Source organism: Parastagonospora nodorum (assembly GCF_000146915.1).
Source record: "Parastagonospora nodorum SN15 chromosome Unknown scaffold_21, whole genome shotgun sequence".
In the NCBI taxonomy this organism is placed as follows: Eukaryota; Fungi; Ascomycota; class Dothideomycetes; order Pleosporales; family Phaeosphaeriaceae; genus Parastagonospora; species Parastagonospora nodorum.
In genome coordinates this window covers 481,054-501,497 of record NW_001884569.1, presented here as the reverse complement: position 1 = coordinate 501,497, position 20,444 = coordinate 481,054, and the positions used below count along the sequence as shown (strand labels likewise).

The window sequence follows — 20,444 nt, the reverse complement described above, 5'->3', positions numbered from 1 at the left end:
CCAAGACATTTCCAATCAAGAACAATGAAATCTTACACAAACTATGGTCAGGACACTCCATCTCTCTACATGCCGCCTGCACTGACGGGACTCTTATCTCCCCTCCTCCTGTCTTTCTGTAATTGACCATCGAGCTCCTTTGCATCCTTCAATACCTCCTTGTAGTAATCTGCCTCGATCGCTCTATCCTTCATCTTGTCCTTGTCTTGCAGCACATTCAGGCAATAAAACACGATGTTGCCCAGTAGCACGTTGTTTTCCCGCTCAACCGATGCTGCAAGATCCACCACATCGATCTCCTCGTCGTTATTGATGAAGAGCTTCACTGCGTTAGAAGAAGGATCGAAATCGACATAAGAGATGGGCGTCTTCAATGCGAGTTCGCAGAGCACAAGGCCGATACGGAAGATCTGAATGTGCTTTCTGAGATCACGACTGCCTCTTCCCATGCGATTGGATGTGTAGCATTGTTCTAGAGTGCGGGTCGTTGATGCGTTTCCTGGCGCGGAAGTGAGCATGCTCGTCCACTGACCACCAACTGTTCTCCGCCATCTGATATTGGAGCAGTCGAGAAAGTCCATCCACTGGCTTCCAATGAGGCGAAGGGCGCCTTGTGCAATACCACTGGCTATAGCACTTTGATCTTGCTGGTACAGTATCTGCGAGCCCAGGTATGTGTCGGGGCTCTTGATCATGGTAGCTAATGAGTCTTTGTGCTCAAGATCTGCCAGATGACTCGCTGATGGCATCTTGATGCGGAAAGCGTTGGCGCTTGCGGCGGATGGTTGGACGTAGTGTTCGAACTCCGGATTGCTCCGAAGGACTGGCACAATTGTAGTGAAGTCGCTTTTGACGCGCGGCGAGTCGTTGTTTGCCCTGATCTTGATTGGTTGTAATAGAAACTCGTCCGTCTTGCCGTCTAGGTCCAGCAAGAAGTCGAAATCGCGGTCCCTAATCTGTGGCACTGCGAGCCCAATGTGCACGCGACTACCTTTCCCAGAAGCTTTGTGAAGGAGTTGCGCGTCATCTCTTGCTGCCATGGAGTTCTTGAGGTGCTTCCCGAGGTCGTCTGTTCCGCCGTCTCCAACTTTGAGTATGACTCTGCGCCCTCCGAGTCGCTTCATCTCTGCAAAGATGTCCGGATGTTCTCTCTCTAGATAAAAATTAGAGGAGCGCTCGAGTACCGTAACTTTCTTGTCCAATTTTTTGAAGTGGCTCTCCAGCTCGTCAGCTTTTCCAAGCACGCTGAGTGCAAACTTGTGCGACCATGCAGTATTCTTTTGGATGCGACGTAGACAGTGTTTGACGAGTTCCTCGTCGATGTCGCTCTCGTATCCATTACCAGTCGGTCTCCCGTCCTTCTTCACAAGGAGCGCTCGCCCAATGATCCTGTTGATGTCACCTCGCACGACTCGGGTGGCAAGAGCAATGCTTCCCAGCGTCGCTGAGATGCGTTCATAGCCTTGTTTGCCAAAGAGAACTTCCATGTATACACGACGGTGCCTCTCCTCAATCTGAAATTTGCGTTTCCAGCTTGCTAATGCAAGTTCAGCAACGTCGATTCCTCCTCTGATGTCGAAGAGGCGGTCGCTGAGACGTTTCCATTTCCGTGTATGATGTGCGAATCTCTCCAATGCCTGGCCAGCTGTGGTTAGGCCATTAATGATCCCAAGCACTTCCGCCATGTTTATGACTAGTGGAATGAAGCTTTGTGGGCGATAGGCCTCTGGTGTTGTTTTGTGTACGATGTCGACTGTTCTCAGGTCACTGGCTATCACGACCCAGATAGCGCGACCAATCTGGTCGCGAAATAGTGTACTACTGCGAATCTACTGTGGTAGAAAGTGATGAAGAGTGGAGCAAAATGATGCAATGTGTTCGCCAGAATAATGCAGGAAGATGTGCGCTAATATGGCCGGAGTCCAGTCAGAAGGAAATCGGCAACTTCAGGCAGTGCGATCTTATGAGCCACAAAGAGCGGCCTCAACTTCTAGAATCGTCTATGCTGATGGGACAATACAGAATTTAGCTTCTTAATTCCTGGCGTAGTAGGGTGTGCATCAGTTGGGGCCGCAGCAGCACCATGGGTGTTGACCGGCCCCATGTGGTGTTGCTCAGCCACAAGACCGCCCCCATTTTCGGCCCCCAAATGTAGGCGAGTATTACACCAACTTATGTTGTGGCGTTCTGATTACCGATAAACTCGGCAAGCTCAATTTCAGTTTCGAGATCACCCGGCTTTCTGTGATTTGGACTCAAGGCTGAAGATAATCAGGGTGGCAGGCACGAGACGCTGACATTTCTACCGGCCACGGACGAGATCTAACATAATTGTTCGGACTTTGCTGCCTAATAACTGAATCCGCACTTCTAGAAATTCCCAATCGACCATAATCTGCTCCACGTAGCTACTAAGACGATATGTCTCCGAAATCGCCAGTGTTCCTCGAAGTCGTCGACTTCGAACGCGAACCCGAAGTGCGTCGCGCCCGATCAAACGGCTACCTAGACTACTTGGAAGATCAAGAAATATGGAACAAACGCGACAAAGAGCGACAGATGGTGCCCTATCACCGTGGAAAACATTACGGCGCAACTCATCAGCGCGCAGGTTCAAATCTGCTTGATGTCCCTGTTCCGATCTACGAGGTAAACCCACGCCATCATCGACGAGTTCGATCAGATGTAGGTTCCCGGATGGAAGATTCACCAAAACCGTTCAACAGACGGGAAGTGAGTCCGCGGCCCGAGGTTCTCAGCAAGGAAGATGAGTCGGTGGTCGAAGAAAGAATGCGGGCTTCGAACCACACCAAATCGCCAGCCTTTGAGAGACCAAAGATCAAAATCCCGCCTGTCATCATCCAGAAGGAATTACCAGAATCAAATGCGGCGGATCAAAAGCCCGGAAAAAGTCCCGTCGGACGTCCCAGATCTGCCAGCGGCCAGCCACAACTCCAATGCAGGTACCTAGTGTTGCAGGATAAGCTCGCTGAAATCAGTTTGGCATGTGTGCGCTACATCGACGTCGAAGCATCGAATCCGCGCGACCTAACGTTCGAAAAGATATCCGAACAAGTTCAAGGCTTTGAGTTCGATCTCCGCGTTTGGAGTAGCATTGCGAATATCGATAAGATAGCGAGAAGAGATATACCAGAAGAAGCAAGAGCCATTGCGGACGCTGCATTACGAAACATGGATCGCTTGATTGAGCGAGCGATGGAGCTTCACGATGCGTGCGCAAAAGCTAAACCAAACGACCTCAAGCTCAAAGATCTACCCAGGATCGATGATGAAGAGACGATGTTCGACGATCAGAATCTTGAGCCGTAAGTTCTTTCTACCAGTTTCTGTACCGGTTCCTTGTGCATATCATATGCTAATAATGAGTAGAAGCCAGCAAGATCCGACAGAAAGTATTGGCTACATCATCAAAGCAAGCTTACACAGCATCAAACTCCAGATCAAGAGTTTGAAGCGGTTAACACGCTCTCTACAAGAAGCGACACCGGACGCTAGAGATGAAGTGAAAGCTGTATCCTCGTTGGTGAAAGAAGTTGAAATGTATTTTGGCTCGGAGGCAGCTTTGGAAAGGCATCCAGTTGACACGAAGTTCTCAGGTAGAAGAGCATTGGAGGAAGCAAGGTTTGCAGCTGCTCATTGATTTGCGCGAACTGAGAGTGATACTAGTTAGATCTTTTACACAACGAGACGCTTAGTTCATCAATGCGCATAGAAATTTACGTCAACCGTGTACTGGGTCAACTCAGAATCGGAAACGACCTTTCTGAGTACCGCAAACTCCCCTTATAACCATATGTTGATACTGCCCACTAAGACCTAGGTGAATCGTACTTCACGTTTGCAACCTCTCACTTTAGCCCCACTGTTTACCCACACCCGCGCATGTAAACGATCTTGATACATCTGCTATACTACAGTTCAATAGCAGTATGTATCTTAAATAAATCTTTGATATCTTAATAAAACAAAAGCGTCCTGCGCGTCGTAAGTGGTACTCCGGAGTCTCCCACCTTCACCACCAGACTATGACACACACACAACCGCGGGTTCGAGTCTGGGCTTTGCCGGTTTCTCCAGATTAGCACTCAAAGTGCGAGTTCAGAGTAGCATACTTAAATTGCGGGTTTAGAGTAGCAGACTTAAAGTGCGGGTTTTTCTTTTTCCTCTTTTTGCTCTAGTGAAATAGCACATACTGTGTTTTTATTATTTTGCTTGCTAATTAAGACTATAGAAGAGAGATATAAGGACGAAGATTAAGGCATATATTTGCAAAGACTTTATAAGGCGCGCATAGCAAGGCCTATACACCGTACTATCTTCTACATAGCCTAATAGATATTTACTAAATATGCGTAAGTTTTTTCAGCAGCACAGCACAGCACAGCAGGCGCAGACCTGTGTCTTAACGACTAGAAAATGAGTTACAAGAGCAAAGATAGTAGGTTATAGGCATAGAGTGCTGCGAATCAGCTTACTAGCAGTTACTAGCTTAAGCAATGCATTCTAAAGTTTTTAAGCAAGTGGACAACTCTTTGATCAAGCGAAGTACGTCGAGATTTTATTAGATGCTATTGTTCGAATACCTTTCCTGAGCCGTGTCGTCCTATGTAAGCAGCAAGGCTGGACACTGCAACTACATGCAGACCAGGAGCGCGTCCAGCATCTAGCATCTCACTCACCCAAGTCTATTTCCAGTTCCTACCGTCCTCCGACCCCCAACCTCTCCAAAGTCCAGACCCTCGCCACCGACACTTTCCTTTCAGCTCCCCTCTATACGAGCTGTCGTGCTACCACTCTGATCACACACGGGGTGCGTCCGGCGCCGTGCTTGTGCTCCCGAAAGTCCGTATTCGCCGAGCTGCAGGTTACACGAAGCGAGGCAGTGGCAGGACGTGCGGACGTGGTACCAGGACTGGTGCGCAGATCCCGAGAGCGCGGCCTGGATGTCAGGTGAGACTGCGTGTGGAAGGTGGTATTTGGAGCTTAGAAGAGTAGAGATTAAGATGGATGTTTGAACGTGGGGGCTGAAGGGAGCGGCTGGGGTCGCTAGGCTGAGTGGGGTTGGGTGGGGCGAGTGCATGGACCACCGGTGAACGGGGATATGCAACTTGCGGCTGTGCAGTGTTGGTCAACTTTTGTTGTGGTATTTGTGAGTCTGGATGGACTCGATGGGTGGCTGGCATGTTCTGAGGTGCGGCTGAGGCTTTGGAGTTATACAGTTTACCTAAAATGCCATTAGATAGTGCTGCTCATTTGGAGGCAGCGCGCACGACTGATTGCTGCGTCTGGTCGCGCATTGGGAAAGGTTCACGGTGACCAAGCGCACGGCATAGGATGTGGTGAAGGGAACTGAAAAGACTTTTTAGAATCACACGAAAAGGCTCAGGAGTAGAGAAGGGATACCAGTAATAATTGGCTCCGTGGGTATATTGACTACTATTCAAGCCTGCTCAACCACAATCAACGCAGCGTTGCAGCTTGCAAATTACTCATGTATCACAACCGCCCCCATCATTGCACATACACATTGCGCATTTCACGTATTCCTACCATCAAGTCATCGCTAAAGCGAAGAACTTAGACGGTGGCCTCGTGCTTAGCGGCAATGTTCTCGAGCGGAATCTCGATGTTCTTCTCGTTGAGGTGCATGTCCGCGGCAAAGGTGCTGTGGGGCTTCCACTTGCGCGAAGTACGGGGTGTGGTCTCCTCCAACATCTTGTCGACCTGCTCGAGGGTAAGACCCTTGGTCTCAGGAACGAAGAAGTATGCGAAGAGGAAGGAGATGCAGCAAAGACCGCCCCACATGAAGAAGACGTTGGATCCGAGCTTGGCGGAGTCAGGGCGCTCGGCGACGAGGTAGGGGGTAATGACACCGATGATGCAGTTCCAGAACCAGTTGGATGCCTGTGAAACTCTGTTAGTATGGAGTGTTTGCGAGTATATTAGTGGTGGAACTTACGGTGGAGAGACCAACACCACGCGAACGGATGGTCAGAGGGAATATCTCGCCAATGACGATCCAGGCAGAGGGACCCCAGGTGGTGGCGAAAACGGAGATGTTCAAGCAGATGAAAGCAATCATAGCGCGGACAGCGTTAGGGTTAGCGGGAGTGTCTCCATGAGCCTTGCCAGCGGTGGCACCAATGGCACCAACGATGAACTGCATGATAACCATACCAGCGGCACCGTAGATCAAGATGGAACGACGTCCGAGCTTCTCAACCATGATGAACGAGGCTGGGGTGGAGAGCACGTTGACGAGGGTGGTGACCATGGAGATCAAGAAGGGGTTGTCGATCGTGCCGAGCTGCTGGAAGAAGACGGGTCCGAAGTAGAAGATGAAGTTGATACCAGTAAGCTGCTGCATCATCTGAATTACGATTCCGACGAATGTGCGGCGAGCGTTGGATGAGGGGCTGGTGATCTTGCCAGAGAAGCAGGCCATCCATGAGCCGAGGTAGCTCGTCTCGGGGAGAATGGACATCTCATACTCGTGGTTGGCAATGATCTCAGCAAGCTCATCCTGAATGTACTCAGAGTCAAGGGGCTGGCCACGGACACGGCCAAGAGCGTGAGCAGCCTTGTCGAGCTTGCCCTTCTTGACCCAGTAACGAGGAGACTCGGGCAGAAGCGCAAGACCAATGGCAAGGATGATGGCCCAGAGGAACTGGACGGCGATGGGGATACGGTAAGAGCCAGTGTCGCGGCGGTTCTGAGTGCCGTACACAACGCAGTTGGCGATGAGGATACCAATGGTAATGCAGAACTGATAACCGGCAACGACGGCACCACGGACCTTCTTAGGAGCAATCTCGGACATGTACAGAATGACAATGGCCGAGATGAAACCGACACCGAAACCAGCAACAAGACGGCCTGCAACCATCACACCGAGACCAGTGGAGGCAGTCTCAAGGATACCACCAACGCAGAAGATACCGCAGCCGAGAATGATGGTGAATCGACGGCCAATGAAGTCAGCAAGGTCACCGGCCATGATGGCACCAAAGAAGGTACCAGCAGACAGGATAGAAGTGACAAGAGACTGGTTCGAAGAGGAGACGGAGAACTCGGTATTGCGGTAGTTGGTGATCTGGGGGTCCTTGGGATCGAGGCCAGGGAACTTGACGTCGGGGTACTCCAAGCCAGTGTACTGCTTGATGAAGTAGTCCATGTTGAGGACACCACCCATCCAACCAGTATCATAACCGAAGAAGATACCACCGAATGCTGCGAAAGCAATGATCAGGTAGGCGCGAACGGTAACGGGGGCTTCGACACGGCTCACATCAGCCGTGCCAGCAATTGGGACGACACCACCACCAGGCATCTTGAAGGTAGTACTGCTCTTGAGCTGCTTGGGAGAGAAGTGAGAAGGATAAGGCTCTGAGTCCCGCGCAGCGTTGAAAGGAGGAAGAGCTGGGGATATCGTCAAGCGATGGGGTGGGCGATCCTAAGCTTTTAATATCGCGTCCCGGCGGCCCTGATCATGCACCGAGGTGCGCTTGTGTGGCTTCTGGTTAATGGGAACAGTAACATTGCGCTTTGGGCACTATACCACATTCGGATGCTTCTCCGCATCTCGAGTTCGAGAAGGATTGGAGCGTCCCCATGGGTCGGTGGTCGCGAACCGGCCTGGGTGGGTTCATGGTGGCCCAGCTGCTTATGCGGCTAGCACGCGGCTGAGACTGTCCCAACCTCGATGGCACCATGGCTCGACACGCCGTGTACACCGCGAGGAGATTTCGAGGTCGTTCTGCATGGCTTCCACTGCCTGAGCCGGGTATATCGCTTCATCAGGCAAGACAGCAGCTGGCCCGACACGCACGAATACGCTGGATAGAGGCGCGAAACCTGGGGCGCCAAGCTCACCCAAGCTGCAGCCGAAGTCAATCTAGTTGTATCTTGGCTGGCGAGACCTGCAGATTTTTCGTTGTTTAACCCTTGTCGAATGCGAGGCTGGTCAGATTGGCATCAAATCAAAGGGAGATGGCGTTCGGGTGTGTTGGCGCTAAGCACATGAGGCCGGCCACTGCTTCCTGTTGTGCCGTCTTCCATGCACGCCGAGCTAGTCCTTCCGCACCTTCACGCTGACTGGCACCTAACGACACAAACACATGACTGCCATCATTCGCGCGCTTGGGCCTGATCTCGGTCGGAACTGTTGCTGGTGTCGCGGATGCCGAAGCCACACAACGCCAGTGAACATGGCCACTTTGTTCTTTATTTCGACATACTGGCTTGAACCGGTGTCGCTGTTCGGTCTTTCGCAGGTTCAGGTCCGAGCATAGACAACAACACCCTGGCTGGACACCCGGGACAGAGCACAAAGTATCCCGCAATACCTGGTAAGCTGCATGCGTAAGTGGATCGAGGCTGGAAAGGAGGATGCTTTATGGGGTGAGCAGTGCTGATTGGTTAGTCGAATGCAGCCGCCAGGGTACGATGTGCTGACGGGTCTAACGTCTTCAATAAAACATGGTCGTCCCGGTCACAGGTAGGGTGCCCCAGATGTGTGGATTACATTACCACATGCCTGGTCTCAGATGATCAGGACCATAAGCGCAAAGCTACTGCAGCTCTTCCTGTTCGCTGGAACCCTGATCATCACACCTGAACATTTTATCATCCAGCGAATGGTGCTGTTCAAAAGCATGGTGGCGACAGTGGCACTTTGGTCACTATACCCTTTTGTTCGCCACAGCCGTGCGGCGTTTGTGGAGAACCTTGTTCTCAGGCCTCCCGTTGACACGCACAATACCGCGGAGCGACAGTGAACGAGTAAGCTGAATGGGCGGCGTCCTTCACATGCATGTCACCAGACGCTTTCCACCTACGTTTGGAGTGGCATCCCGCCATAGACGGGCCCCATAATGCGATGCTACTTTGCGGCGCCATCAGCAGACGAGGTGCCAACCGTGGAGCAGACTGTGCAGGAGCCAATAGTCCCGAGAACGTCCACTATTTTTGCCGTTTGTCGCGCAGATGAGAGCGAGTATGGAAAGTTTTGTCGCGGAGCCGAAGTGTACCAGGGTGCAATATCGTGCTAACGGCAAAATCTCAACGGTCGGTCAGCTTGCTGTATGGATCAACCGCGCAATCGCTATACGAGACGGCACACGTGAGTTGATCTTGACGATGCACGGTGTACGCCTTGAAGCCTTCGGGCGCGAAGCTTAGGAGCCCGTTACAGTATGCACTCATGCTGGAGGACCCCGGACCGACACCGACAGCGCGTACTGTGTACAAGTCGCCTGTCACCAATCTCCATGGGGAACTCGGATGACATTGCAGCTAGGGGTCGATAGCGTCAAAGCTAAATTGCGGTCGGAGCACGGGCGAAATGCGATCGTGGTTTCCTCGGCGCCGCTTCCTTCAACGAGATGAGAGTCAAGAAGCAAGCCACGACCCACTTGGACCGCTCCGCGAAAGCTTGAGGCCCAAAATATGTGGTGATCTTGCGATACATCCATCTTCCTTGGTGTGCTGTCGGACCGTCAAACTCTCCAGGAAGACATGAGGCTTATTCGACCCCGAGTAATTTCAGCATCTAGGATCGTATGTTGTTGTGAAGTTTGCCCTACCGCAATCCATGCCATGGGGTTGATGGGCAGGAGTCTCCACATGATCGCGCGATGAACATCCGGAGAAGGGTCAGGTCTCGAACAGCAGGCTCCAATTTTTCTGTCTCCACTTCGGGGTCCCCATGCCGGCAAAACTCTGGGTAACACGAGTCAACCCCAAGTCCGACTGCCTTGCTGCTTTGTCAACGTTGGTAACCACGCGACGCCCCACTCGCGGGTGTCACGACGATGCTGGCGCGAGCCACGGACACGGTAGTTGGCTTTTCCAGGTGCCGGGCGCGCTATCTTTGGCTTGCTTGGTCCGATATGGTGAAAAATTTGAGCGGTCACAATACCAAAAATGTTTCAATAGGGGTTCCAGTGGGGAATCGTATCGTGAGCCTCGATGCGAATAGATTCGAGGTCGGAAAGTGGAGAGTGCGAGTCGCGCTGTTGAGACGTCTGGAGAGGCCGCGGTATGCTGTGAGTCTCAGGCCATTGCGCTCAGCAAAAGTTTCCAGCGCGACGCTTGCTGGGACTATCGAGTGGTTCCATGTTCGAAGAATTATCGGATCTGTCAGGAATCGGTGGGCGTCGCTAGTGCGATATCCCCAGTCGATGAGGTGAGATGAGGAAATCCGGGGAAAACACAATCTTTATACAGAAAGAGGTGAGGTTCACTCAAACATTTAAACAATTGGCAAGCGCGACTTCCCACGGCGGAAGATCCGCGTCGGCGGCGCCACGATCTCACGGGTGGCAGCATCGTGCAGCGGGTGATTATCCGGCGGGATTCATGGGAGGATTTTACGACATGGCTGAAATTCCGGTGGCTACGACTGTGGCTTCACTGACATGCCTATACGCCGGGTGATCTCGAGGTTGTGCAACTAGATCAGATGCCTTCCTGGTTGGCGGTAGCTCTTGACTGGAAACCGTGTGCTTGGGAGCCAATGGCAAGCATGTAGATGGAAAAGTGAAACTCGGCCCAGCATTCTCGAGCGGCGGAACCCGCAGCATGGCGAGGACAGGAACGTACAGAGACGGTCGACAAGTTTTGAGGACGGCGAAAATACGGCACTGGACTGTCTCAAGCCACTGTCTCCGTTCAGGATCCCTAATGCCTTACATCATGTCACTGTCTCTATGATATGACAGTGTCAGAGCACAAACGATTCAACCTTCCGCATCAGGACGTCGCCAAGCTTGCCATGTACCGCAGGTTCTCACCTACAGAGGAAAGTGGTCAGGGTGGAAACAAGTAGCAACCAGCCTATAATCTGACCTCGGGACGTTATACACAGTATAGCAAGGCTTCATATATAACGGTAAAGCCTTGTGTATAGCTCAGGCACTCCAGTCGCTCTCCGTCGTAATTGACAACCCGCAGTATTGCTTTACCAGACCACTTTAGCGCAGTGCCATTTCGACTTGCAGCTATCGCCATACAGCGTGGTTTTGTATACTGTACCGCACTGTTGAGTACTCTTGTGCGATTGATGTTGTAGAGGTTTACTCCGTGACTCTGCCAGGGTGTTCGAAACGCTTAAATTCTGTGAAAGAGAATGCAACTTAAGAGTGAGATGTTGCATGTGTTCACATGTTCGCAATGGACATATGAGGCACTTCATACTAGCCTATAGTAGAAGTCATCTTCACAATCTGTGGGACAGTATAACGAGGTATGCCTTGCTTTCAATTCCATTCAATCAGGTCGCTATGGATAGCCTTCAGCGACAATGGTGTGGACCCAGATCTCTTCATATGCTCATTCAGAACCGGATGACCTTCTTCGACGCCTTCCATGCTTCCAATGCAACCAACGAACGCCTTGCTGCTCGCTTCCATCTTTGTGCTGGTAATCCTCTCGGATCATGTCTGCGGTCTTCTTCTTGATCATTCTTCCTCCTCCAAGTACAGCTTCTGATTCTTGTCTTTTGCAAACCAATGCCCTCCATATCCATCCTTCTTCTGATAACTCTTGTTCAACATCTCTACGAGGTCATTCAGAGCATCTCGATGAAAGGGAATGCCCTCAACGTCGGAAAACAGTGATCGGAATGGAAGCATGCCGTACATGTCGATGACGAGGCGTCTGCCGGGACTGCCCTCAGGCGTGCCTTTGTAGACGAGGTTGGCGATTTCAGCCGCAGGAACGGTCGAATTGTTTGCCGAATCCATTACCTCAGAAACACTGACAGCGGCAGCGAGGGCACCATTCTTTGCGCCCTTGTCTTGGAGCTTTTCCGCTAGGACGTACATGCGGAAGATATCTTCGTATTCGGGTGTGATCAGGTTGCTGAAGGCCAGAAACTCCAAGCTCGCGAGTTCTTCCTTGGTTTTTTCGCATTGTAACAAGCTGTCCAGTGTAGACCAAGTTGAGATAGATGGCGAAGATGGCAGGCTCATCCTCTGGCAGTTTCACGACTCGAGATTCTGCCTCCGTCCAGCTGCCGTTCATAGCGCGGCGGAAGAACTCAGAGCGAGAAGTGAGGAACGATTCGTGAGCGATGAAGTCTTTGTACTCTGGCGAATCGCCGACACGGATGGTGACCATCTGCGAAGGCTCGAAACTGTCGCAGAATTAGCGATGAAGATAGGTAGATTGGTGCGCGGCCCTGGCTTACTTCATCTGCTTGGTCGTGCAAGCCCGGGTTGGCTTGGAAGGAGTCTTCATTATGGTGGCTGCTCGCAGGAAGTTGGTGTTGCGGACGAAGTGGCTCAGCAGAGTCGAGCGGGACTATTTCTACTCATATTGTGCGGACGATTGTCATCTTGGCGTCATGACTAACGGTGAAAGTGAGAGTGAGACTCGGGGTGAGGTGTCGCAACAAGTCACATGACGTAGCCGTTCACCTACTTCAGCCATGCAGGCCTGGAAACCCCGTGCATAACATGGCGCCTTCTCCTCGCGACTTCTATGGTATGTTCTCCCTACACATTCTTCTTATGTCTTCTCCTGACGTCTCCTACGATGTCTTCTCCTCACCTCCCCAGCAATACCATTAACCTCTTCCATTTCTAAACCGAAGATGACCTAGCAACGATCAATGGACTGGAATTGGGGCATTGAAAACCATATGCCTGAAGCACTTTACGGTGGTGTATATGAAGGATGTAGTGTTCTTTGTGAGTGACTAGCCGAACACATACGGCAGTGACTGATATGATCAATGCGTCTCTCCGGCAGAGTTACAGAGTAAACCTCCATTACATCAATCGCACAACAGTCTGTAACAGCAGGGTATAGTACACAGAGTTACATAGGCATGGCGTGTTTTGTATGCGACAGGTCGAACGTCCACGCGTAAACTGTCCGTACGCATCGTGAAGGTCCTGAACCAACTGCTCCACACAGGAACACCATCACCGGATCGCGATTGAAGGAGAGGTATCGAGAATGATAACGCATTGAATGAACTCAGGAGTACACAAGTGTAGGTATGAAGTTCGAGATGGTGGAGGTGACTTGGTTCCCGGTGCCTCCTGAGTTCAACTCCACGACCGAGCAGAGACGCGCGCAAAGCAAGGAACACAGTATCCAGCAGCAATGAACACAGCTCATCATTAATGCTTTTTTGCGCGCCCGAGAAACATACGTCGTTCCCGGAAGCGGGCCTCCAAAAATCGCGAAAACATCACGCCAAGCAAAAGAATGTACCGTCCAATTTATTTACCTTCGCTCCACAAGCTTACGCAGAAGAGAAGGGGGTAAGCAGACGCCGAAATGATTCATCTTAGCTCCTTTTTCCCCTCCAGTCGTTCTCAATGTTTGAAGAACGCAGAGTGAATAAAGGGCATTTTCAGTTTATGTGGCAGGAAAGAGAACGCGCGCGCGAAAGATGAAAACCCAGCGAGATTTCGCGCTGACTAAGGCGCGCTATGGCGGATGCGGTTAGGGAGGCTGGTGCAGCGAATTGGGCTTGGTGGATTATGATGAAGATGGTGGGGCAGGGGTCAAGCGGGGCAGGCGATTTGTTGTCTGGCGGGCTGGCGAGAGTGACTCTTTCACGACCACGGGAATTTGAGATCAGGATATTACATAAGTGAGTGCCCTGGTGCAGGCTGTAAACTGCTGGAACGTGAATGCTAACCGCGCCTCGACAGCCTCGCACCATACATCAACGCACCCCCTGCGTCTCCCTCGCACACAAGAACGCACGCCCCTCAACTTCACCGGGTCACGATACCGAACGAAGCACACGACACTGCAAGAAATCACAGTCACGGTTCCCTAGTCTTCCTACTACTTGCGAAAGACTCAACCGCACGCGGTATTTCGAGTAGCTCAGAAGCCTCGATACCTACCTCCCCCTACCTTACAGGTTTACACATTTTCGAATACACACCATGTCTTCAGCAGGAGGTCGTGGTCGCGGCGGCAAGTTCAACAAGGTCAAGCGTGGAGGTGGAAAGAAGTTTTCTCGTGATCTTCAACCGCTCAACGCAGATGGCGAGGTCGTTGGTATGTGGGGTGTAAGTACTGTGTGCCCTTCCTGTTAAGCAAATGCTAACATATATGGACAGGAGCAACCCGGCAAGGTTGACGAAGAATCATCAGAGGAAGAGTCTTCCGAAGAAGAGTCCAGCGACGATGAGGATAAGCCAGAGCAGGCAGAGATGACCCGTGAGCAGCGTCGTGATGCCGCAAAGGCCCGCAAGCAAGCCGCGATAGCGAAGAAGAACAAGAAGGTCGCAGAGCCTGGCGATCTGCCTACCGACTCCGAAGAGGAGGAGAGCGACGACGACATGCCCGCGAACCCGAACCACACCGCAAAGGCCCGCTCGCAGGCTGCAAAGGCCCCGGAAGCCGCTGAAGCTGCTGAACCCGCCGCGGCCCCTGCTAAAGGCAAGGGCAAGCAGCAGGATCTCTCTCAGCTATCTCGCCGTGAACGCGAAGCTGTCCAGGCACAACAGGCCAAGGAGCGCTACGAGAAGCTACATGCTGAGGGCAAGACTGAGCAGGCGCGCTCGGATCTTGAGCGTCTCGCGCTAGTCAAGGAGCGTCGTGAGGCAGAGGCAGCGCGCAAGAAGGCCGAGGCTGAGGAGCGCGCTGAGCTGGAGAAGGAGAAGGCGGAGCTCATGGAGCGCGAGAAGCGGAGACGTGAGCAGGCCATGGGCAAAAAGGAGCGATTGGCCAAAGGTGGAAAGAAGAAGGCTTAAACTGGGGTTGACACATCTGCACATGCTTCGATTTTGCATAGCTTGCGAACGATATGGGACGCTTTTACGAACGATCATGCATTACGTGCAAGAAGGCATGGCATAGCTCAGGCAGCCTGCCGCAGTCAAGATAATGAACGAATATCATGGAATCCTGCGACCAACGAAATGAATGCTCGTGTCAGCACTTGTGACATACTCATTGACATATCATGCACGCGCTGTGCTAGTAACCTTGGCCACAATGCGCACAGAATCTAAGCAATTCTTGCCATATATGAGACGAGCCATCTCTAGTATTACAGTCGCAGACATATGCCGTGCCTTCAGCCCTTTTGGAGTAGCTTTAAGCTGCCCCGCCCCGCGTCACGAACGCGAATTGCTTCGCGACTCCCGAACGTCATCACTCCACATCAAATGAACATGGCGCCTATAAACTTTACCATCACGCGTCGCTCGTTACGCAATCCTACATTTGATCATGGCTGATCCCATACCAGCAGACGAACAGTCTAATTATGAAACTTTTCGTGATTGCCTGAGTGAGCCTGTCCTCAAAGCGCTAGCGATGCCCATTGAGAAGGCAAGACCCAAGAAGAAGAGACATGTGAAGAAGGGATCCAAGGAGCAGAACTACAAGAGGGTAGCAGAGATTAAGAGCAGCATTTCGCATCGTGAGGCGCAGGCATCGGATGCGGAGGACCTGGGCGAATTCATCGAAGTACGCCAGACTGGTCCGATAGCTACCTCATTACGCTGACTGCATCCAGTACCTCAGCAACGTCATATTCCCCTCCTTACCTCCAGAGCTTCGTGCCCTCACGTATCCCAAATACAGAGACTCCATTCCTCTCCAAGACAGCTACTCAACACCACTATCTGCCTCCACATACACGCACCTCCTCGAAATCATCTCACCAGATGCAATCGATAGTCTCGAAAGCTACGGCCTTCTTCCATCCTCAAGTGACACGACCGACCAACGCAACCTCCTTCTACCCGTTCTCAACGCGTATGCAACAGCCGTGACAGCGCCTCCGCCAATATGGACCACAACCAGAACGACCGAATGCGAGATGTGTCAACGCGATTGGGTGCCGCTGACATACCACCACCTCATACCCAAGTCGACGCATAGCCGCGTGCTCAAGAGGGGATGGCATGACGAGGATAAATTGAATAGTGTGGCGTGGCTGTGTAGAGCATGCCACAGCTTCGTGCATAGACTGGCGAGTAACGAAGAATTGGCAAAGTGGTATTACACCGTCGATTTGATCATGGATGGCGGTACGGATGGGGATCCGGATAAGAAGGATGAGGTGCTGGCTTGGGTGCGCTGGGTGGGAGGGGTGAGGTGGAAGAGTAGGTGAACGCGACTTCTAGACGATGCACCCGTGACGTCCAGCTTCTACACGGGTCGGGATGGAGACAAACACCTATGTGCAATTGTTTGTGGAAGAGAAAAGGGGAGCAATCAAGCTTGTGGTATGGGTATATCTGTGGCATTGCACAAGATTTGGCTCAGCACCACCAACACCAGCTCAGAGTTCTCATCCACCCAACGCAACAATGAGCGACAGCAGCGACGAAATGGAGAATCTCGCCATATTGACAAAACCCGAAGTTCCTGCTCCCGCTGCCGATACAACAACGAGCGACACCGGCGACACAACGGAGAAGCTCACCATATCGACTGGACCCGAACTTACTGATTCCACTGCCAATACAGCAAAGACAACTAGCATCGCGGCAACAACTCCTAGCCCCGAATCTTTGGCCTCGATGAATGCATTCTGAGACACTGGAATGTCTCCTTTACCGCAGTTTCCCACAGTGAAGATCAATTTTGGCACTGCCGCTACATCAAACCCATTCCGATTTGGGGTCCAAGACGATAACGGTGCTCAATATAAAGCAATGGAGCCAGCACGTATGGATCAAAATCTTCGAAGACATCTCCCTGGATCCACTGTTCGTGTGAAGGATACACAGGCCATTAAGTAAGTTCCTTAGAATTTAATGACGCAGTGTGCTGACATATACTAGCTTGGGTACCAGCATTGTGAGTGTTCAAATCGTCGAAGGCGACACCGAGCAGACCGTCATGGTCCACGAAGCCCTACTCGGTGATCGTTCAAAGTGCCTTCAATCCATTCTGAGCGAGATGCATAGCCAAGACAGCCACAAGATCGTGGCGTTCAAGGATGTCGATCCACAAGCCTTCGCACTCTACATCCAATATCTCTACACGGGTCACATACCCAGCAAGCCATCGCAGAAGACCGCCGCTGAGGGCGAGGAGTACTCCATGCTATGCAAGCTTTACGTCTTTGCATTCAAACAAGAGGACATTACTGCACAGAACGCGGCCTGCGATGCCATCTACGCCAAAGCTTACGAATTCATCGCACCCTCGCAAGAGGCATTGCCCCGTAACGAGCACATACGCATCATATACAACGGTACCTCAAGTGATTGCGCAGCCCGCCGCCTACTCCTGGATGTACACGCGTCCCAAGCCAACCGCACATGGATGCGCGATAAGATGAATGGCCTGCCCCCAGAGTTCACTTGCGACCTCGCGCGTTGAAGCTGATGGACTATCGATCGCTCTTGCACGCTCAAACTGTCGTCCCAAAGGAGCACTACCACGTCGTGGCGTCCGAAGAGCTGATGTTCGAGACGTAGGCATGACATCGGCATGACAAACCGGACGTGTCCGCGCGGTGGTAATACATGAATCATGCGCTCTTGCATACAAATTGGGTACTGTGGCGTTCTGTAAGTGTAGCATGTCATGTTTGCTCTTTCGGCTTGATGGTTCGGCGTTTCGCCAATCGTGACTGGGATCGGAGCGAGTGTCTCTGATATAGAACATCGGACTAGCACGTTCCATCGCCATACACTTCAATATCATTTCACACGATACAGTAGCAAATTTACTTTTCTGTACCAAGATGTCCGTCCACCGTGTGCTTCAGGGATAGCAATGTGGAGTAACGTTCCAAAAAAAAACTTGGGTATTGGTGAGATGTCAAAACACGCCTTCATACCGTGGCGCACTTTGACCTCGGCGAAGTTTTCTTTTGCGTTTCTATTCTCACTCCCACTTCAATACCTTCATACTTAGTCTCGCTATATCGAGCTGCCAGTATATTCCAACACATTTGCTTTTTACCTCAATTAGCCACACAGCTGGACACATCACCACGCCCAGCACACTCATTCAAATACCTAACCCACGACCTTCTACCGACTCTCAAGATAACATCTTCTCCTCCACTACTCACCTACCTTTGCAAAATGGCAAGAACTACAAGCACCACAACCTCCTCCCCAATGCCTATCTACCCATGCCCAAACCACCTCGTCCACCACCACACCTTCCCTGAACTCTCCATCGCCGAAGATGGCACCGGCTCAAACCAACAGCCGTACTTTCGCGCCATGATCTTCTTCAACAAGAAACCCGGGCTTACGGACGATTTCTTCCACGCGCACTGGAAGAGCGTGCACGCGGACTTGACGATGCAGGTTGAAGGCGCGGGGGTGGATTTGGTGAGATATGTGCAGTTCCACCAAGAGCAGCAGCACATCACTGCGCTACTGCCGCTGATGGAAGCGAGCGGCGGCAGCATGAAGATGGTAGGATGGGACGGAGCTGCGGAATTTCACGCGTGGAGCGCAGAGGCGTTTGTCAGGTATATGAAGAGTGTGTATGCGTCGGATAAACTTGTTGGTATGTTGCCCTCACATCTTCCTACCCTCTTTTAGACTGCCCGAGCTAACCAATCACTAGGCTGTGGAACGCGCTTTGTGGATTTGGTCAAGGGATACGAAGTCATGGCCGGGTATGATAATCTCATATTGGGCAGGGCCGTCCCGGGGCAGGGCGGGGATGGGATTTTGGTGGGGGATCGGCGGTTGGGGGGAAAGAGGAAGGCTGAGGAGGATGGAGAGGTGGAGGGTGCGGCGTGCAAGAAGATGCGTGTTGGAGATAAGGAGGAGGGAGGTGAAGACGTTGCGTGCGAGAAGGTATCAGTGGGAGAGAAGCAGGTGGAGGAGAAAGACGATGAGGCAGAGGACACTGCTTGCAGGAAGCTGGGTTGAGGCACCTTGAGCTGAATGGTAGTGAGGATAATAGAACGGTTCTCTCAGGGGTGGCTGATGTAGAGCAGTCGAAGTCTAGTCAAGCTTTGATCATGATTTAATGACTGCTGAATGTGTACTCCTGGTCACTGGTGAATGACATCACACACTCCGACTACGCTTAGTGCTTTAGGCAACTGTATGAAAACGCGCGAGTTCCCGAGTGTAGCTGTTAAACCAAAATCTTCATGTTCGCGCACCAACGTCTTACGCGTGGAGGTCTACTCTTCCGCTTACAAAGCCATGGGTACAGACTCCTTCATGCTAGCTACGCGAGAAAGTATGTACCTATAATGTGTGTCTCAGATGTCAGCCCAACCGGAACAACTCAATGATTCCTGAAGACTTTCACGCCACTATCCACGGCATGCGCGGTTCCAATTCCAAGGCCTCTTTCCACAGAACTTTGAGCTCAAAGTCTTGACAAAGCAGAAGATGGCCGAAGTCCTCGGGGCTCTTCATGATCCCTGAGGCATCCACCTCGCTACGCGCAACAAGCTCCAAGTCAGCGTTGGCAACGCGAATGCCATGAAGGGTTGGATATAGTGCCTCTGGCTGCCGCGAACACGGCAGGTCTGGGGTGTGCCTGGAGTTATACACTCCATCGCACGACGTGCGTCTAGTCAGTCAAGCCTCGCTATTTCCACGCGCCGTTGTGTAAGCGAAGACCATGAAGAGCTTGATATAATGCTTCTCGCTGTTTGGCCTACGAGACCTCTTCCTGGGTCCTGAAGCCATACGCACATCTATCATCAATCGTCACCCAATGTGGTAATCGCCAATATTGGTGTTCTCAGACTCCCAAAGAGTGCCATGGACAGCACATCTGGGCCGAGATGGATGCTCCAGCTCAGCAGAGTTGGTAAAGCTGATGTCGCATCCTGAAGTTATACGCACGTTCATCCTCAGTCACCATGCTGTAGCTCGTCAGTCAATGACCAGCCCTATTTATTTCGTGGCAGTGGATAGAGTGAGGCCGTGCAGTCCAGAGATATCACACATCTTCGCCATATCCAGAGGATACGATAGCGCTTCCTGGAGTCATACGCACTGCCAAACGACTGAGATGTGTAATGCAGCCCGCTCTCTCTCGGTGCCAGCTATCCGCGAAGGCAGTGAGAGAATGACTGGCAAGCACAAATGAAATGGCGCGGTCGCTACAAGTTGCATCGCGGTTAGTGGAGTCTGGAGTTATACGCACGCCTATGAGACTTCGCAGTCCGGCGCGACGGTAGCCGGTACGCGCTCTTATTTGACGCCTCATGTCGCAGAACGCGCAAGTGGAGCAGACTGTCGGTCCTAATAATGATCTTCTGTTTACTGAGAGTTGAAGGGCTGTTGCGAAGTCCTGAAGTCGTACACGCAGCTGAATGTGATTGGATTCCTGAAGGTTGCTATTGTCTTCGTCATGTTATCCTGATGCCGTGTTGTGTCAGCCGAGGATTAATACTGGCAGTCAGTGTTAGCATCACCAAGGTCGCAGAAGAGATGGAAAGTGTATCTGAACTCTCAATTTTTTGGAAGATATGTCGATGGAGAAGCCCAGCT

The 20,444-nt window shown here is 51.8% G+C and overlaps 9 protein-coding genes across 9 annotated transcripts; 5 read left to right on the top strand and 4 right to left on the bottom strand.

Annotated features, from left to right (window-relative positions):
- Nucleotides 1–65: 65 nt before the first annotated feature.
- Nucleotides 66–1,685, bottom strand: SNOG_12167 (hypothetical protein; the record flags this gene model as incomplete). The annotated part of the gene is made up of 1 exon (XM_001802345.1): nt 66–1,685. One exon carries the CDS (start codon nt 1,683–1,685, stop codon nt 66–68), a length of 1,620 nt encoding a protein of 539 aa, XP_001802397.1.
- A 736-nt stretch (nt 1,686–2,421) lies between these two features.
- On the top strand, nt 2,422–3,661 carry SNOG_12166 (hypothetical protein; the record flags this gene model as incomplete). The annotated part of the gene is made up of 2 exons (XM_001802344.1): nt 2,422–3,326; nt 3,391–3,661. 2 exons carry the CDS (start codon nt 2,422–2,424, stop codon nt 3,659–3,661), a joined length of 1,176 nt encoding a protein of 391 aa, XP_001802396.1.
- Nucleotides 3,662–5,410: 1,749 nt separating this feature from the next.
- On the bottom strand, nt 5,411–7,351 carry SNOG_12165 (hypothetical protein; the record flags this gene model as incomplete). Its single annotated transcript, XM_001802343.1, has 2 exons — nt 5,411–5,925; nt 5,981–7,351. 2 exons carry the CDS (start codon nt 7,349–7,351, stop codon nt 5,599–5,601), a joined length of 1,698 nt encoding a protein of 565 aa, XP_001802395.1. The 3' UTR covers nt 5,411–5,598.
- Nucleotides 7,352–9,081: 1,730 nt separating this feature from the next.
- SNOG_12164 (hypothetical protein) lies at nt 9,082–9,310 on the bottom strand (the record flags this gene model as incomplete). The annotated part of the gene is made up of 2 exons (XM_001802342.1): nt 9,082–9,260; nt 9,283–9,310. The coding sequence occupies 2 exons, from the start codon at nt 9,308–9,310 to the stop codon at nt 9,082–9,084; spliced, it is 207 nt and encodes a 68-aa protein (XP_001802394.1).
- A 2,170-nt stretch (nt 9,311–11,480) lies between these two features.
- Nucleotides 11,481–12,261, bottom strand: SNOG_12163 (hypothetical protein; the record flags this gene model as incomplete). Its single annotated transcript, XM_001802341.1, has 3 exons — nt 11,481–11,904; nt 11,945–12,157; nt 12,212–12,261. 3 exons carry the CDS (start codon nt 12,259–12,261, stop codon nt 11,481–11,483), a joined length of 687 nt encoding a protein of 228 aa, XP_001802393.1.
- Nucleotide 12,262: 1 nt separating this feature from the next.
- Nucleotides 12,263–13,138, top strand: SNOG_12162 (hypothetical protein; the record flags this gene model as incomplete). Its single annotated transcript, XM_001802340.1, has 4 exons — nt 12,263–12,383; nt 12,458–12,507; nt 12,626–12,713; nt 13,026–13,138. The coding sequence occupies 4 exons, from the start codon at nt 12,263–12,265 to the stop codon at nt 13,136–13,138; spliced, it is 372 nt and encodes a 123-aa protein (XP_001802392.1).
- A 760-nt stretch (nt 13,139–13,898) lies between these two features.
- On the top strand, nt 13,899–14,819 carry SNOG_12161 (hypothetical protein). The gene is made up of 2 exons (XM_001802339.1): nt 13,899–14,060; nt 14,112–14,819. Exons 1-2 carry the CDS (start codon nt 13,935–13,937, stop codon nt 14,745–14,747), a joined length of 762 nt encoding a protein of 253 aa, XP_001802391.1. The 5' UTR covers nt 13,899–13,934; the 3' UTR covers nt 14,748–14,819.
- A 1,350-nt stretch (nt 14,820–16,169) lies between these two features.
- Nucleotides 16,170–17,337, top strand: SNOG_12159 (hypothetical protein; the record flags this gene model as incomplete). Its single annotated transcript, XM_001802338.1, has 3 exons — nt 16,170–16,232; nt 16,572–16,747; nt 16,794–17,337. 3 exons carry the CDS (start codon nt 16,170–16,172, stop codon nt 17,335–17,337), a joined length of 783 nt encoding a protein of 260 aa, XP_001802390.1.
- Nucleotides 17,338–18,050: 713 nt separating this feature from the next.
- Nucleotides 18,051–18,857, top strand: SNOG_12158 (hypothetical protein; the record flags this gene model as incomplete). The annotated part of the gene is made up of 2 exons (XM_001802337.1): nt 18,051–18,486; nt 18,547–18,857. 2 exons carry the CDS (start codon nt 18,051–18,053, stop codon nt 18,855–18,857), a joined length of 747 nt encoding a protein of 248 aa, XP_001802389.1.
- Nucleotides 18,858–20,444: the final 1,587 nt, after the last annotated feature.

What these genes read in the sequence shown, in the direction of transcription:
- SNOG_12161 (XM_001802339.1), top strand. Translation starts at nt 13,935, where the DNA reads ATGTCTTCAGCAGGAGGTCGTGGTCGCGGCGGCAAGTTCAACAAGGTC. An exon ending in AGGTCGTTGGTATGTGGGGT is followed by an intron (nt 14,061 to 14,111) that starts GTAAGTACTGTG and finishes ATATATGGACAG; the next exon opens with GAGCAACCCGGCAAGGTTGA.